This window comes from Perna viridis, chromosome 7 (assembly GCF_037379345.1).
Source record: "Perna viridis isolate PV_CMFRI_1.1 ecotype Kerala chromosome 7, ASM3737934v1, whole genome shotgun sequence".
Taxonomy (NCBI): domain Eukaryota; kingdom Metazoa; phylum Mollusca; class Bivalvia; order Mytilida; family Mytilidae; genus Perna; species Perna viridis.
The window spans coordinates 26,801,036-26,819,894 of NC_142451.1; the positions used below are offsets into that span (position 1 = coordinate 26,801,036).

At 32.4% G+C, this 18,859-nt stretch overlaps 2 protein-coding genes across 2 annotated transcripts; both read left to right on the forward strand.

Moving 5' to 3' along the window:
- The first annotated feature begins 5,413 nt into the window (after positions 1-5,413).
- LOC148612059 (acetylcholine receptor subunit alpha-like) lies at positions 5,414-6,525 on the forward strand. Its single transcript, XM_088595442.1, has one exon. The coding sequence runs from the start codon at positions 5,446-5,448 to the stop codon at positions 6,319-6,321; it is 876 nt and encodes a 291-aa protein (XP_088451568.1). The 5' UTR covers positions 5,414-5,445; the 3' UTR covers positions 6,322-6,525.
- A 10,900-nt stretch (positions 6,526-17,425) lies between these two features.
- On the forward strand, positions 17,426-18,301 carry LOC148612060 (acetylcholine receptor subunit alpha-type acr-16-like). The gene has a single exon (XM_088595357.1). The coding sequence runs from the start codon at positions 17,426-17,428 to the stop codon at positions 18,299-18,301; it is 876 nt and encodes a 291-aa protein (XP_088451483.1).
- The last annotated feature ends 558 nt before the right edge of the window (positions 18,302-18,859 follow it).

The following is an 18,859-nucleotide window of genomic DNA, read 5'->3' on the forward strand; positions in this document are numbered from 1 at the left end:
GTAAACTAATGCATAATTTTGCACGATAAATTCCATTTATTTAAGATTTTAATAGCGACATCATGTTGTCAACTTTATGTTTCCTCGTTCGTACGCATTTTTGCATACATGCGGGCTACAAGTTCAACAGCGATTTTGAACATTAATTAGGACACGGTGATGTACAAATTGGAAAAAAATTGAACGAACGAACGGACGTACCGATGGGGATCGTATGTTTTGTCTGGTGTTGATGATCATAAATACAGCTAGAAATAATGCACAAAGTAGCTTTAAACTGTTTTCTATATCCATGAAAAATAGAATCAAAATGAATGTAACATCTTTACAAACTGGCCCTTTTATTCATTAAACTAAAAACTGAGATAAATTAACATACGCACCTTTCGTTCGGTTACGAAGGTAAACGAATCCCTGGGAAAATAAAAGGGGAGAAAGCTTTTAATTGCTAATTTGTCCCCCATTACTTTTTTCAGCTTTATTTACTTTTCGTTCAGTTTTTTTAATATTTTTTACATATCATAATATCACCAGAATGGAGAAATCATTTGTAAGTATTTTGAATTATGTAAAATGTAAATTATTATTTCGTTGCAAATTATTTGCAAAAGATACATCATAAAACAATATTAAAGCAATCTATGGAAACATATTACAAAGTCTGAATGTTAACTCATAAACAACATCACAGTTAAAATTAAGCAGTACTATCCCATTTCTGAGCATGCATGTGAAAAAGACTTATAGCGTATGTGGCGTTTGGAAATATAGGTATAGTGAAAGCTCAGGTGGTTTGTGGCATGAAATTGTTATTCCTGGTAAGGATGCATTGCGATGTAAACACGTTTATACATGGTGCTTTTGACAGTCAGGCGTATAATCTCGTCCTTTCTATGAAACATCCCTTTTTAGACTAGACATAGCTAATAAATACTTCGATAGTGTATTAGTATACACCTAGTGTCTGCAGTTGATTGTGGTATACTAGATTACCACTTAAGGGAAATATATTGCCCTAGACGGATCTTATTGATGTGATCTATTAAACGACCCACAACTGCAGACAATATGTGTTTCTGAAAATTATCTCCCTTTCCCCCATTCTTCTTAGTGTCGTCAAGATGTAAAAATTAAGTCCGCAACTCGTTACGTTTGGGACGAAAAGTATAATATTTAGATCTACACCAGAGGTTATTTTAATAAAGTAAAACATCCGATTTCCAACGGTTATGAGCATGAATTACATGACAGAAGCCGAATAGGAATAATTGAATATTACGATGGAGTTCGTCTTCGATGTATAATTCATGTCTGTTGTCCTTTTTGTATGTTTTGATAAACTTTTTTTTTTCAGAAATTATTAACTCAATACCTTGGAAAACTGTTACTTTGAACTTCCTTTTTAATTGGAAAAGTTTGCTAATTTTATACAAAATTAGGAGAAAAATAAGCTTTTATATGTTATAGACTGGGACCTCCTTTTTCCAGTCCATTCCTTTTTACAATCTCTGAATGTTCCTCTGCGGTAGCATTAACCTGCTTATCGGAAGTACTGCACACAATATGATACATGTATTAATATTCAAACACAGGTCGCACATATTGTAAAATTATTAATATCTACAATAAAGATATGAACTGGGAAATAGATACGAATGGATGGTTTCATGATTGTTATCTGCATTAATTATAAATCTTATCTCCCTTCCTTAACGGTATGTCACATTATGTTCTATAAGGGCGAGTGAGGTTGAGTTATTTTCATGAACGGCAAATTCCGTCAAATTAGTTGACATTCATACTATGGGAATCTTTGCTCATTACATTGCAATACATTACATACCAATCATATAAATATTACAAATTTCGGTATGATGTACAATTGTTGCAAAGAGTAACCTATCGTAAGCTGCATAATAGCCACATACTTAAAAAGATCTAAATTTGAAAAAAAAAAGATTATGTACAAGAAGTACTCAAATCAATAACAAATATCGAGATGAAATAGGAAGCAAAATCTAACCCCGATGTGTGCTCTACCAGAGTATGCCAATGGAGATCATTAAATTTAGCCCAAGGAATAAAACTTTATTGTTTCAGTGGGTATTGATTTGTAAAACGGCTAATTTCAGTAAATAATATATGATTTATAGTTAGGGTAAACAATGTCTGGCTACAGGGTTGGTTAAAACATTCAGGAACCTATGGTCCTCAAACAGTAACATCGGCTAACAGGCTTCTTAATTGAAGAATACAGATCATATAAATATTGGAAATTTCAGTAGCGTACTGTGTTAATGTGCCGATATTTCACTTGTGTTTCAACTGTTTTTGTTTCACGTTATACCATATGAAATAAATTATTGGCCATTTAAAATACTAAGAATGACTTCCAGATCTGTTTCACTTCAATGTTATGTTTTGTTATCCCAAGGGAAGATCAGGTGTAATATTTGTCTCTAAAATGTTCTGATAATAAGGAATTTTCTAATTTTTTAAGTAATTTGTTCTAGAGGAATTTTATGTACTATGTATCCTTTAAACAAGTTAAATGTTTGTGAGAACTGTTTTGAAAATCAAAGACTATAATCTGAAGATAACGATGCAAAATATCCCTTTTCGGCTTCAATCATATGAACTCTCTAGTGAATTTAAATTGTGTCAAATTATCATGAAAGCTTAATATACACTATTTTGCCGGGTGTCAAAACGTATGCCTTTAATATCGCTAGATTTTGCATCTCCAATTCAATAGAAATAAAATATGCAATATACGCCGATATTGTACTCCGTTTCAAGCTCTTTATATATTTTGAGAAATTCGGAGACGTTCTGAATGTCAATTTTCATATTACATACTTGACTTTTGTAAATTAAAAAACGTGGAACAATAAGAAAAGGAATAGAAATTGTGAAACACAACAAACACACCATCGTTTCACCCCCTATAAAATAGTGAATACATGTACTTACAGAGATCACCACAAGGTCTTCAATAGTTGTAAACACACCTTTATGTAAGTTCTGATAGGCTCCGACAACATAAAAATAAAATCCACAATACCAAAACAATGACTCTCCTTTAAAATGAACTAAAAAGATTATAACGACACAAAAACACATTAATGAACAGCATTGACATTCATTTTTATATAAGCGCAAACTTGGAAATAGTGGACAAACATTAAAAAATGACCAAATAGATAACGAGAAGGAAACCGCTAAAAACATGCTTCATTCATAAATTATTTATTGAAAATTTTAAATGTCATCTTGAATTTGATTTTGAACTTGATATAACAAAGCAGCAGGACAGGACATTACCTATCTTTTAAGCTGAGCTGAACTAGTCGAGCCCCTAGAAAAAAATCAGAAGCAACCAAGTAGTTGACAAAAGCAAAGTTAAGGTTTCATAGATTTGTAGAAAACGTGGACGTTGAATATGATGCACAAATGGCTCATATCGAATTTGTCGAACTTGAAGCGATATAATCGGACAAGGATCCGTATTGAACAAGGATCCGTATTGAACAACCGTGTACATAACTTAAATATTCTATCAATGTCCAAATTAAATGTCCAGATTAAAACCTTCCGAGAAATTATATGAATAAATTGGCAATATACTGTTCTGATAGTTACAAGACTGAGTGAAATATTACGTTTACTGAACATTATTCAGGTAAAAGAATAAATATAAAGTTTAAAACATGTTCATACATGCTTATTGACTATAAACACTGTCAACGGACTACTACAGTCATATTTCACTAGTGCTAATACCACTATATTGGTAAGGGACCTAGTGCATTTCTACAACAGTGTGTAAAACTCACACCTTAGCTAAACTTGTATTTCAGGAATGGTAGAAAGTGTGTTACTACATGATAAAATAATTTGTACTTCTAAAATATAACCCGGATTAATAAATTAGGGTCAAACCTGGATTTATATATATCATAATATGAACGGAAGAATGACCAAACTGCTAAAGTTTAAGTAGGAAAACAAGGTTATTCGTCAGAGCTACCGAAAACAAATACATTTTTTTCTGAATATTTAGCAGCGCTTTAAGCAAATTTAATGATGCATGGACATCAATATATATTTATGTGATGAACGAACTGCAAAAAAATAAATTCTTATTCTGACAAAACGGTTAAAAGTCATATGCTGTATCTGATAAATTTTCGTCTTAATGTTATGCACGATTTTTATACCATTGTTCATTCTTGATTTCAATTATAACCCCAGCGATTAGATAAACTTCATTTAAAAAAGAACTTGATTAAATACTTGAATAATTTTTCAATCATTTCTGATTATTTTTTCAATCATTTCTGATTATTTTTTCAATCATTTCTGATTATTCGATGAAAACAGACCAGTGCAGATCCGGGTGTCAAAAGAATAGAGCTGCAGCAGCGCTAAGCTTGTCGTAAAAGGCGACTAAATAGTGCTCAGAACCCTAGACGGGGGCTAGGGCGCTCTGCCCACAGACCAACTGGGATGTGTGCCCCAGGTGGTGGAATGGGGTACCCCTGGTGTGTTACATGCTGGGGTTGTCAGGCAATAATACGGAAAACCTGACCGCAAACCATAGTGGTGCACCGTGGTGGGAAAGATGCCACGCTCCTCGCACGGTAAAGAACCCTACTGTGGTATTCTCCCGGAGTAGGAACCATAGGGCTCCGCCACAAGAGGCTAAATTGCTCGACCCTACCCACCTCTCCCTATTTCCAATGGCAATCAAAATTTGTCGACCCCATTGTCCTTGTGTCCCATCCCTTTTTCATTTCATCATCATTTCATGTTCATTTTATCATCAATTTCATGTTCATCGTCTGAATATAGCTGAAATATTGCTGCTCGGACGTTAAACCCCAATAAACAAACAAACAAAACAATCGATGAAAACATTTAAATGACTTTCCGATGGTACAACTCTTGGGAATTAGTTAGCAATTAAAACGGTAACATTTCACAAACCTTTTTGTATCATATTGTTATGATTTCTATTTATTATTACACAAAACTTTAAGATTTAATCCACATTTTTTCATAAGGTCGACTAAACCTAATCAAGAATTCATTTTCTCATTACAAAGGGATAGGTCTTTCTTGTACATATTTGACATGGTGCTGTAGATATTATAATCAAGTGACATTGTATGAGAGAATGAAATTGGTTTGACTGTATAGCTGAATATCGTTAATATGATTTTCAATTGCAAATTAATGTTTTTTTTAGTGTTAGCTTTACCAGTGGAAGTTGCATGTCAGGCGCATTCATATGTAAAGGATTTGTACCAGAATCTGACGGAAAATTACTCCAAACGACTCTTTCCATTGTCCAATTTTTCTGAAGTTTTCCACCTTAGTTTCCTGGTGTTTCCTATGGTAATTAATTCAATTCAAGAATCAAAGGAGACAATTTCTTTGACGATGGCGACTTCTTTTATTTGGGTCGATCCTCTTCTCAGATGGGATCCAGCGATACACGGTAATGTCACCAAGATTACTGCAACGACAGGAGATATATGGCTACCATTTTTATACCTTGAAAATAGCATGGAACATCTTCAACCAATAGGACATGACTCGGTATTTTACGTTTATTTACAGTATACTGGAATGGTTATATGGACCCCAGGTGGCATTATGACGGCGAAATGTCCGATGAATATTTTAATATTTCCATTCGATTCACAAACTTGTAGGTTTATCTTCATAATATGGGGAGATGTAGACGTTCGAGTGAAATTCAATCCGTTGTCGGCTCGTGGTAAAATGGATTATTACATGGAAAACTCTAATTGGGTGATTATAGAAACAAGGCAATATGTGAAATCTATTGGGTCTGTCGAGAAATTCGTTTTCGAACTAACTTTAAGGCGAGAACCATGGTATAATATCGTCGTTATCATTCTGCCTACAGTTCTTTTCTGCCTCTTGAATCCATTAGTGTTTCTACTCCCGGTAGAATCCGGAGAACGAGTATCACTTGGGATGACAATTTTATTATCATACGCTATATTTTTGACGCTTGTGTCAACATCCTTGCCGGATTCTTCCAAACCTGTATGCCTCTTAATACTTGTTATGATATTAATTATGATGATCAGTGGATTGGTAGTCTGCAGCGCCATACTGAGTATCAACATTTATTATAAAGACTATGTGCGTGTCTTCTGTTGTAAGAACACCTCAAAAGGAAAAAAAACTTCAAATAAACTTGACACCATTTTTATGATTATGTCGTATGTTTTGTTTCTTATATGTATAGTAGGTTATTGTTTGGTTGTAGTCTCTAAATATTGAACGACACATCGTGTTACACAAAACTTTTAACTGTCAGTTTTTGTTCCTTATACTTAGCTCGTCTTCTGAGGGTCTTAAAATCATACTAGTGACATTAAAATATACAAATTTAATCAGAAGAACGGGATATAATAACTTAATATATTTCTTAAACTAATCATATCGATAAAAATGTGCCGGTCTAGGATTTTTCAAATCTTACCATCAAACCATAGAAGTTAGAGATTAAAAGGGTATTAGATAACTGAGAGTTTTCATGTTTGAAATTGATGAAATTGACGATCAAAATGTAATATTTTTTGTAACCTTGCAATCTTAGTAGCAGCAAGTAATCTTTAACAAAATCATTCTGATGAAGAAAATTAACATACATGAGCTGAAATGCTCATGTGAAATTTGCAAATGTGTGTTACATTGAATTTGCAAAGCATCCATATGTCCTTTTCAAATATGCACTTCAAGTGATGAAATCGCAGGTGTTTGAGTTTTGGTATTTCTTATTTTCACCATATTTTTGGGATTGGCAACTAGGCATATTATTTTAAGTATAATACTATCCTTTATTTTGTATATATCAATATATTTAATTGGTAACTGTTATAATATATGTCTGCGAATTTGCAATAGAAACTTTGCAGAGTCAAATATCAGCTTTGTTTTTTTTAAGAGTTTAGATAGACTCATTGATTTGATAAAATATATACTTGCTATGCCTCCATTCGTTTTTAAGGATAGGCAAGGAGTTTGAACACATTTTTTCTTAATCTAAAGAAAAAAACATTTGCACGAATTTACAATATATATCAAAGGCACAATCTACTTTGACAGTTACAAATGAACTGAATTCTAGAGGATGCAAATGGGACGTTTTAAACGTTATTCTACAGATTTAATCGTTCCTTAAATACTGAACACAGTCATTCTTAATATTAATTATGTTCTGACCCTGAACAGGTACCAGTATCGCATTGCACATCCCTGAGCGAGTGTACGTCAAAACATGGATGCTATTAAAATATAGTGCATTTTCTTTTTACCTCTCTACAAACTAATGTTATGTCAAAAAAATGAACAATGACTTATAAAATTGAGCAAACATCACACTGTAAGATAAAGAACTTTTTTAAAAGAAAATCTAACATAATAACATAAAAATGTTCCACTGAAAAGGTTGGTTTGATGAGTGCAAAACGAAAGTGAAAGTAGGGAAAATGGCTATTTATAGTTCCAGACTACTTTTATGTCCGATCTTCGTGGACTCCCTATTTTCTTCTCGGGGAATTATTTTTTCACATGTCCTTAGAAATACTACATAAGTGAAGTTTTATTGAATCAATTTACATATTTTTTTTAAAAATCCTAAAAATATGCACTTCACTATAGAAGTCTATGGGAAAATTAATACGATACTGAAACCAACAGACTCCTGGATTCGAATGCTAAATCAGCAGACTTCATTCTTACATTTAACAAATCTTATTGGATTATTGAGTTTCAATTGTTATTCGCATTTTTGCAACACTACATATGTATACATTCATAAACCAACACAGAACCACCACCTGGACAAAATGTCCCCTATCACAAAATAAGTAATGTGTTTCTTTAGAAATAAAAACATAATTTTGAACTAAATTATGTAAAATGAAATCTCTATTTGCATCATGCTACAAAATAAAATATGAGCGAATAGAGCTATCTCCAACATAAAAATTACAACCAAACAAGTATGTATCCACTGTTAAACTGTGATGAATACTTACAAAAAGAATACCCCCTTCCCACCCTAGTGACCATTTGGTCAACAATATTAACAATGTGGTCAAACATGAAGTTGATTTCGCTTCAATCTGAAATCTAAAACCTACATATTGTATATATATATATATATATATATATATATATATAATGCTTCTGTCAAAATATCAAGTGTCTGAGATTAGTAGAAAATTTTACCAGAAAAACCTGTGGACGGACGTACCGATATACTCATTTTTTTGCCGAAAGTAAAACAAATTAACATTACAACAAATTGGACAGGTTTGATTAATATCAATTACACATTGGTAAAACATATTTGTTCAAGATGCCCTTTCTCGACTCGAACATTGTTCATATGCAAATACCTTTTTTTACCTCTGTGTTTTAATATATTGTTTTGCTACTGATAATACATTAAACATTAACTTTGAGTGCCAGTATATTTTACAATTAAGGCCTCTGAAGAGCTGGATATTCACCGAATTAGAGTGCCGTAATTGTTTTATTATCCCGAAAAAAAAAACAAAGGACTGACAAAAATGCATGGTTATTCGCCTGCTCTTGTAATTTTGATGGGTTATTAGCCGATGAATAATAGCGTTATTAAATGATTTAATAAATTTTGGGGGTTATTCAACCATTTTGCGAGTAAAATAAAAAAATATCAAAATTAATCTATGTCACGTGATTATATTTCATTCAATAGAATTAATCCTTTTTTATGTAAGTTATAATGATATTTGATATGGGTCAAACGAATGATAATGTATTTGAAATAATGTCAATATTATGATAATGAAGCAACAATAACCCGAGCTGATACAACCAAATATACAAGATACTAAATCTACATTGACTTCAACTGTATACTAAATGACGAAGTGAAACATGTTTTACTTTATAAAAAAATAAAATGAAATGTAACTGAAGATTGAAAAATTTGATTGAAACGAAAATAGCTTCAGACCAGACATGGAAAACAGACTTACACAACAAAGAACATAAAGTAACTAAAATCAAAAGCAAATGAGCAACTCAGACTCCACTAAAACTCGGAGCATGGACCAGGTGCACCGGTAGGGTAAGCGTCCTCTAGAAACACCCGCCGAGTTGTTTACAAAAAGTCAAGTCCGGGGTAGACGAAAGAGGAAATTAAAACTATGAACCGTTGAATAAATCAGTTTTCATGGTGCAGATGGATACACCATAACGATCCACGATGACGACAATAAAACTTCTGTAGTGATGACTTCAATCTTGTAGCAACATAACCGTGTTCCAGAAGCCTATTTCTTAGATTTCTAGGGCGATACAAAAAGTCTGCGTAGTATGAGTTGTGATATGAACACTCCATACACAGGTGCTGTAGGGATGTTGCCACAGATGAAAGGAAAGTTGACAATTCTGAATGAAAAGTCATCACGTTTGTCGTAATGTTTGGTCAATAGTTTTACTTTACCATCGATTTCTAAGTGAAGGTCAAGATATAAGGTTGACTTTACAGTGTCTGTACACTGTAGTATCCTTTATATCAACTTTTTTTGGGTGGATGCGATGTATCAAATCCCCAAAATTAGGTTTGTTTAAGATAATACGTCATCTATATATCGGAAACTGAGATTAAAGGGTCTAGTTAAACGATATTCTTTCTTTTGTATAAGATCAGCTATAAACTCAACCTTATAAGAGTGAAGGAATAGGTCAGCAAGTAGAGGAGCACAATTTGAATGCCGACAAATATGTTGTCGATTAAAAATTCCAGCATTTTGTAAAGATCTTCTGTATATTTGGACGATGATTTGGAATTATTTCTTACAAAGTATGAGGAATCTCTACCAAGAACTATATATTGGCATCTAGGTGTTCAATCTTTTTTTGAAAAACAACGATGTATAATGTTTTTCAGTCGGGATTTTAACAGAGTATGCGGAATAGAAGTATACAGTGTTGAAAAATCATAGGTTTTAATGTTATTATATTCTGATAATAGTCTTGAACTGATTGTCTCGAAAAGATCTTTCGAATTTTGCAGGATCCACATTGAATTGATACCACTACGGGTATTGTGGTAGGACTGCAAACCCTCTTTGACAAGTTAAAAGTTGCGAAAGAGGTTTAGTGGTACATTTTGAAGATCCACCTATTTAACGTTGTTTGTATGGATTTTTGTGGAGTTTAGGAATCCTGTACATAGACGGTAAATCACAGTCATCGTCCTTGGTAGAGAGACCAAAAGAGGATAGCACAGATTTATGGTTTTCCACAATTTCTTCTTTGGAGAGTGTGGTAGCAGTATAGGTCTTATCACTGCTATTATTTTCTACGTCTACCTCTGAAAATAAACATTGGATGTAAAACGTTTTGCAGATAAAAACAATGTTATTCTGGGCTTAAGGACAATATGTTTGTCATGTATAATAGACAATGTTTTTGCTACATCGGGGTCTTTGAAAACTGATGTAGCATTGACACTCATTGATCTACTTAAAACTTTCATTCGTTTAAAAAATTAAAGACCTCACGACCTTTAACCACTCTGGCAGAGAATCAATGTCTTCTTGTTCTCGTTTGATCCATTTTCTTGCATAGTCCTCCATGGCATCAATAAGAACTTTAAAGTTATAATTTCAATTTATGGAGCGCGGTACACGGTACTTAAGACCTTTAGAGAGGGTATTACGCAGAGATTCGTTTTCGATGATGGACAAATCTCCCATAACTACTTGACCGGAAGGACCATATTTAAATGGTGAGTTTTTGCAAGAACAGTCAGGTGGTTTAAAACTTGAAGGCCTCAATCTCGAGGTTCTGCAATAGCCTTTTATAATTGAAAATGTGCGATGCAATGGGTGAAGTATAAGAGTATGAAATAATTGGTATGCATTTGTCTTTGAAATATTGGGGAATTTTGTTGGTAACGTTTTTGTGATGGAGGATGTTAGCCAAATCTATTGCATCTATACCTTTTTTGACAAAAGGTAGTGGAAGAAATGAATGTTTTTCTTCATCTTGAATTTTCACACAAACTGGTTTAAAGAGTCTGTGGAAACCAATATCTCAAATGATGGCAACAAGTCTGTAAAATGATGAGGTAGGATCAGAAACAGGGGTGTCAAGACTTGTTTTGTAAAGGAAGTGTAGTATTGTGAGAGGTAAAGAATAGATTTTGGTTCTAATGTGATGAAATCCAAGAGGTTTTTGTTTGAAAGGAAAGAGACCATCTATTGAGACATCATGTAACTTAGGTGACGTATAGTGGCGATGGCCATGACTCCTTTCCCGTCCTGGAGTTTTGTCAAATAGATTCATCACATTGATGCCATTGTTATATTGGCTTGAAAGGTTTTCCTATACTTTTGATGTCATTGCATCCGCAAGGTATTGCAGTACCTAATCTGCGTAACCAGTACTTCTCTCTATCCCTACAATAGTTTTTATTTAGAACGGGACTGTTCGTGGGATGGTAATTTTTTTTCTAAAATACGAACTTTCATAGAGAGGATTGAATGATCTTGTTGACTAAAATGTTGATAAACTGTCGGGAATTTTGTGGTATTTATTCCCGAATGATGACCGCATATTCTTGTGTTCCATCGTTCTTATGTTTCACCGACATATATAGTAGACCGCCTAAGTTGCATTCTAATCCTTATATTAGGTTTGTTAATTTGCAGCTTAAGTCATCGTGACTTCCTGTATGGAAAGTTTTATTTGTAAGAGAACTAGAGAGTTAAGAGTAATTTGGTTCCTAGGTAAAACAATACTTACGAACCAAATTATAACTTACGCATTCTCTTTTGAATCTACCAATTTAGTCATTGATGACAGTTTTTCAGGGATGATTTGTTGAAGTTACTTATATTATACAGGATAAAAAAATCATATTGTCGATAAAAAAATACATGTATAGGAGGACGCCACAAGTATTGAATGTTAAACTGTTGACTATTTCTGTATTTTAAACTAAACTTCAATTTATACTATCATCACATCATACGGCATTATGTTGGCTTTTTATAAAAATGTATCACAGCTGATGTCGGGTACTAGGTATGTATACATCAGACTATAGAATATCCGAAGGATAATTCCAATTGTATCAACAAAAATATATATTACTATATTTTTATTAACGCCAGTATCATTATTCACCTCAATATAACTAATATAACCGTACTTAGCGGAATTACAGATAGAAGAACATGAATGTGATGTCCCATCAGATATCCTCTCCATGTCTACATTGATACTGTTCTGTCTAAAGCAATCTGATATTCGTTAACATTCGAAGACTTCCAATTTTACTTGTTGTAAAATGAGAAATATTGTCATAATAAAACCTCGTTATCTTTTTCACTTTAATAACAAGAAATATTCTAACTTAAAATAATGGGAAATTATATCGGATGAAATCATATTAGGTAACAGCAGTTTTTTGTTTTAAATCTAAACTGCAATTGATGACATTGATGACATTGTTCCTAGGTACTTTTGGTAAGAAGTGAAAAGTGAATGCCTTTATAGAGAAAAAAACATTTTTTCTTAAATGAATCAAGATGCACAAAACCCTAAATTTCATAAATGAATAAGAAATTGTGTCGGTAGATAGTGCTAGTAAAATGTGAGTCGGACATTAATTTCACAAAATGTCGAAAGTGTTAATTTGATTCTAAAAGATGATGTCGTAACAGAAAATAATATTCTTGTGTCAGTTTATTAAGACTCTTTTTGGAAACTGACCACAGCCTTACATTTAATAAGAAGTCGCAAGTTTGAAATTGATCGATTGTTATTAATGACGTCACAATGTTATTTGCTATTGTGACATCATTATTTATCGAAATAATAAACAAATTTCAATAAAGGTATATCCATTTTAATTCTTTCAAATAAGATTATTCTTTCAATAAAGTGTTTCTATCTTCCCGCCATCTTAGAAAAATAAGCTGGAGAAAAACCACGTAAATATGTTTGGTTAGGAAGTAATTTGAATTCGACTATAAAGCATGGTTCATCTTAAAATGGAAGCAAAACAAATGTAATTTATATTATACATTTAGTGACTACACATTGCTAAAAAGATGCATTATTTAGTTCAAGCATTAAAGACAACTTTATACGACTGATCACACTTGAATTCACAAAACTGATAGTTTCTTCGCTCATTATTTCTTTACATTTAAAAATAAAAGACTATTTTGTTTTGATAAAAAATGTCATATCGACTTCTTTGAGCAAGATATCTTAGACCCTCTAACTAATATTCAGTTCAATTCAAATTGAAAAAAAAACATAAATAGTTCGATTTTTGGACCAATAAGACGTAAAGATATGAGTCAATGTTTGATACATTTATTGATATTCTTAAAAACAAAGCTATTGTCAGTCGAAAATTACACGTTTCTACTTAATCATTGTGCAAATTTTAGAAACATTTATATAAACACTTGTAGTATTCAGCTTACTTATATATTTTGCCGTTTGCTACCTGCAGATTTGAACCAAGATTTTCCTTGCCACATTTTCCTGTAAATGTTTTGCAAATGTAATTTTCATATTGAAGCAGTTCTGTACCTTTTTGTTCACAAATGGTTTCGGCTTCCCCAAGCGTATTAGCTAATGGCAAGTAACCCTGAATACTAAAGTGAAATACATTGCTTCAAATGAAACTAAGATATATACACAATATTGTTGAATGATCTTAACTGAAGGAAAGCAAATTGCCTTATATATTGAATATAAGCCTACTCAATATCAAAAATATTGATGCTTGTTTTCGCCTAAGGCTTCTTGTGACACATGAAATTTACTATAAGTGCAGAAGATCTTATAGCCTACTGACTGATCACTGCTTCAAAAACATATACAAACGTCTTGCTGCCATAATTGTCATATGCTTTAGCAAATTACTTTAAATGACTCATCATACTTTTGTTTTACTATTAAGCCCGTGTTCAGTGTCGTGTTCAGTGTCCATGTATGAAAAATGCGAAGTTTCAAAGCTATTAGTATGGATTAAATAAATTGTACAGAAATCAAGGTAAAGTTTTATCTATACTTTTTAAACATATTTGGAGAATTGATGTTTCCAGGCCTAACATAACTTAAATGACACAACAATCGCCTGAAAATTAGATGTATGAAATAACTGAATAATATTGTCCTGTACAAAAGCTATACAGGGAGGACCTTTTACATTGACAGAAAAACGTCAAATTACACAGTTTGTCTAACGCAGAGAATTTTATAAAAAGACTTACAGAAATGTCATTTACATTCAATAACACAATGCATGTGAATAAGGTTCAAATATGTTTGGGAAAACTTCTACAACTAAATCAGAAAAGTGATTGTGTTTGGGAAAAGACCATGCGGATGACCTAGGCTTTTAAAGCTAATCTCGTATTTTATTAATTTTTAATATTTCTATATATTCTTTATGATAAGCATTCATTATAATCTATTACTTCACCGTGTCTTTACATTTTCCGTCTACCCTATACGTGACATGTTATGACCAACTCTTAAACACCTTGCGTGTTTCTAGAAACAAACAGAGGACGTTTACCCTACTGGTGTACCCGGTCCATACTTCATGTTTTTAGTGGAGTCCGGGGGCTCATTTACTGCTGTTTCTATGTACATATTATTTAAGCATTTTCATTTTCTTCAATTACATTACACTTGTAATGCCACAACAAGAACAATGCATGAATTTTTGGGTAAAGTGTTAAAGGCTCAATGAAACCTGTATATATCGTGCTCCTTTTGGACTGAATATTTTGTTCGTTTTACACAATGAAAAAAGTACAAAAACGCATTGATATTGATGTAAAGGTACGCAAAAAAGCGTCTGGTTTAGAAAGGTTTTAAGTTTTCAGGATTTGGTATCGACAGGTTTCACTCCAATTGTAGTAGTTATAGATTTCCCTTACGAAGAAAATGTGTTCTGCTGATGACATTTAGATGAAACCCACAAACATATGAAATTGATACTTGGAATTAGATTTAGAACCCTTTACGAAAATGCAAACACCACCTGTGAAATAACAAAACAGCTTAGAAAGATTGAAGGCAACGAATTTTGTTGATTAATTTGGATAACACTTCTAAGTTAAAACCAAATATTGCAAGAAATATTGAACAATTACTTTCAAGGGCAAGCATTAAAATGTTTTAAAGATTTCCGATTTATTTTTGTGTAAGTTATGTGTTCATCTGATATTTGGTAGAACTTGTAAATTCTCAAATAATAAAAAAACAGACACACAAAGAAAACAAAACAAATTATAATCAGCACTTGTGGCTTGATCTTGATACAGTGTTTGCGTTCCGGGCAATGTCAATTAATAATGAGTACACCTTCAACATGAAAAGTTATTATATAATTGTATACCTGTTGATGCTTTTTCAGTGAAAGTCAGTAAGTCTTTCAGAATCTATACTACTATTCAGTTAACAAACGAACATTATTTTTGATGAATTATTACTGTTTACCAACTAGAGGATAAATTAACGGGAATACTGGAAATAGAATGAATTGATATAAGAAAAAGGACTTCCTCAATCTAATTAAAATTAGAACTATAACTGTTCCATTCAGTCAATGCATGACGGATTTAACGAACATCCATTATACTTTTTTCTGTAAGCCAATCAGAGTTCATCTTTTATGATTTTGAAAACATTATTCAAAGTGAAAAAACCGAGGATTCTGAGAGGCTCATCAGAACAAAAAATAGAGTTGCGTGTTGTTAGATCTTGCATGCACTGACTGAATGGAATGATAGGCCTGAATTAATTAGATTGTTATTTCGTAAGATTGTTTAATATTTTTATTTGTTCGAATACCATTTTGCCCCTAAAATTTAAACAGTAAATTTCAGTTTGTATTTGTGCTTGAAGTTCAGACTTTCTTTCCTTTGATTTTTTTAAAATGTTGAAGATAAATTGATTCTGACTTTGCCAATATAAAACCGTTACGTCTTCATGTAATGGCACACTGTCATTTTTTATGCATGATAGTAGTTTCAACCATAATGCATATGTGTATGATAATTGAAAAACAAAGATTTGTTTGTTTGTTTGTTTGTTTGTTTTATTATTAAATTGAGTCAAAAGAGAAAGATAAAATACAGTTATGATCTGCTTGTGTCAGAAAAACAGAAACATATGATATCAATTGTTTTATCGAAATTTAATGTAATTCAGCAAAATAAATGAGATATAAAAACAACAAAAAGGCAATTATTTAACGAATCTATCATGTAGATTCATACCATAGCCCGCTTTGTGACAAGCAAGTCGGGAATCAATACAACGAAATAATTCAGCCTTAAGTCGAATTTCTACTACAACCCAGGAAGGTTATCCTGCTACTCTTCTCCCAACTCAGGAGTCTTTATACTTATGTAGCTTGTGATATTGTCCCATAGACTGCTCTGAGAAGTCCAATGCCGATAAAACTGATTAAAGCACTATCCAATGTACATCATGTTTTGAAACCGTTAAAACTGATACCTGGAAAGAATCCGCAAAATTTAGCAACCACGAATATCAATATGTTCATAGTAACCCTTAAGCCAAGATTGGTTAATTAAATGGCTATTTTTTAATGTAGTTCCATAAAAATATTATTAACTTTCATAACACTTGTTATGACACAAATAAAGTTCACAAGAATATTGACATAAGTGTACATGTTTTCTCATGATAGAGAACAATATTTGAGACGTTAAATCACCCACCTGCCATGAATTAATCATACATTATTCAATTATTTACGAATATACGATACCCATTTTGTTATCACAAAATCCGCTTTATCAGAAAAAAAAAAAACAATACTAATAAAGAGTAATAGAGGAGTGAACAAATAAGATATTCATAGCAAGAAGTTTAACTTAATTAAAAATTGTCTCACGTGAAATATCTAAATAGCATCTTACTTCAGACCGATTCAATCGGTGTATTTGAGCATGAAACTATTTATAGGTTGGGACATTAAAAGAGGAACCGGTTCATACTTTTTTAAAATCACATGAACATGTTTTAAAAAGAAATACGTAGAGAGTAAAACCAAAGGAGTTGACAAACAGACTAATATAATCCTAAAAAGATAATGTTTTCCATGCATACTGTGATGCTTATCATTGTTTTAGCTGTGGCAGTGTCGTGTCAAATGCATTCAGATTTAAGAAAATTGTATAGTAATCTGACAAACAACTACCATAACGGATTTTTCCCTCTGTCCAACATTTCTGATGAGTTCAGACTTAGTTTCTTGATGGTACCTTTGGTGATAAATTCTATTAAAGAATCGGAGGAAACAATTTCGTTGACGATGGCAACGTCTTTCACTTGGGTCGACCCTCATCTCCGATGGGATCCAATTTTAAATGGAAACATCACCAACATTACTGTATCCACAGGAAATGTATGGTTACCGTATATCTATCTTGAAAATAGCATGGACCATTTACAACCAATAGGACACGACTCCGTATTTTACGTCTTTGTGAAGTATACCGGGCTAGTTATTTGGACCCCTGGTGGCATAATGACAGCGAAATGTCCAATGAATATTCTTATATTTCCATTTGATTCACAGACATGCAGATTCATCTTCATTATATGGGGAGCTGTAGGCATTCGTATGACATTCGTCCCTTTGTCACCACATGGCCAGATGAATTACTACATGAACAACTCTAATTGGGTGATAACTGAGACAAAACAATACAGTTCGTCTTCAGAAGCTGTAGAAGAATTTATCTTTGAACTAACTGTGAGGAGAGAACCTTGGTATAATATCATCGTTATTATTTTACCAACACTTCTCTTCTGTCTTATGAATCCATTAGTGTTTTTACTTCCTGTAGAATCTGGAGAGCGAGTGTCACTTGGGATGACAATTTTGTTATCGTACGCCATATTTCTGACATTAGTGTCGTCATCTTTGCCGGATTCCTCCAAGCCCGTGTGTCTCTTGATGTTTTTAATGATATTGATTATGATAATAAGCGGCTTAATAGTCGTGAGTGTAATATTCAGTATCAATATTTATTACAAAAACATAGAGTGTTGTTTCGGATGTAAAAACGAATCCAAAAGAAAGGAGGCTTCAAAAAAACTTGACATGATTTTTATGGTTTTATCGTATGTTTTGTTTTTGATGTGCTTACTTGGTTACTGTACAATGATTGCTCTCAAACAATGAATGATATATTGAATGGCTATTAAGGTCTCAAAATGTCGATGAATTATGTTTAAAACTTGACATTTATATACACATTCATCCTGTCGACATCATTATTCAATCTGCTCAGCTTGACTTGAACAATTTGAATACATACGTTTCGCATAAACCGTGAAGAATATTATGTATGTTAAAAATAATGCTAACACATATTGATTAAGGTTATCGGTTACGAACATAAACAAAAAGAATAAAAAACAATTTTCTGGTGACTATTGTTACCATAGATTCTAAATGCATCATTTGTTTAATATCAGCACATCCCTTGTGAAAGACATGTTCATTAATGAGTTTTCTACATAGTTGATTAATCCATATTAATTTTTAGAATTCCCGACAAACATTTTGAGATTCCTATTTATACGGATTTCACGGGAATATGTACATAAGTCGCTTTGCATGTTATATAAAAACAAATTCAGAGGGTCTCTGAGTTATGACTTTAATTAATACCTGTTATTTTTTTTACTTTGTCTTTAAGTATATGTTATATTTAAATTTTGCTAACATATTAGTTAT

Coding starts and splice junctions, on each gene's coding strand:
- LOC148612059 (XM_088595442.1), top strand. CDS start 5,446: ATGGCGACTTCTTTTATTTGGGTCGATCCTCTTCTCAGATGGGATCCA.
- LOC148612060 (XM_088595357.1), top strand. CDS start 17,426: ATGGCAACGTCTTTCACTTGGGTCGACCCTCATCTCCGATGGGATCCA.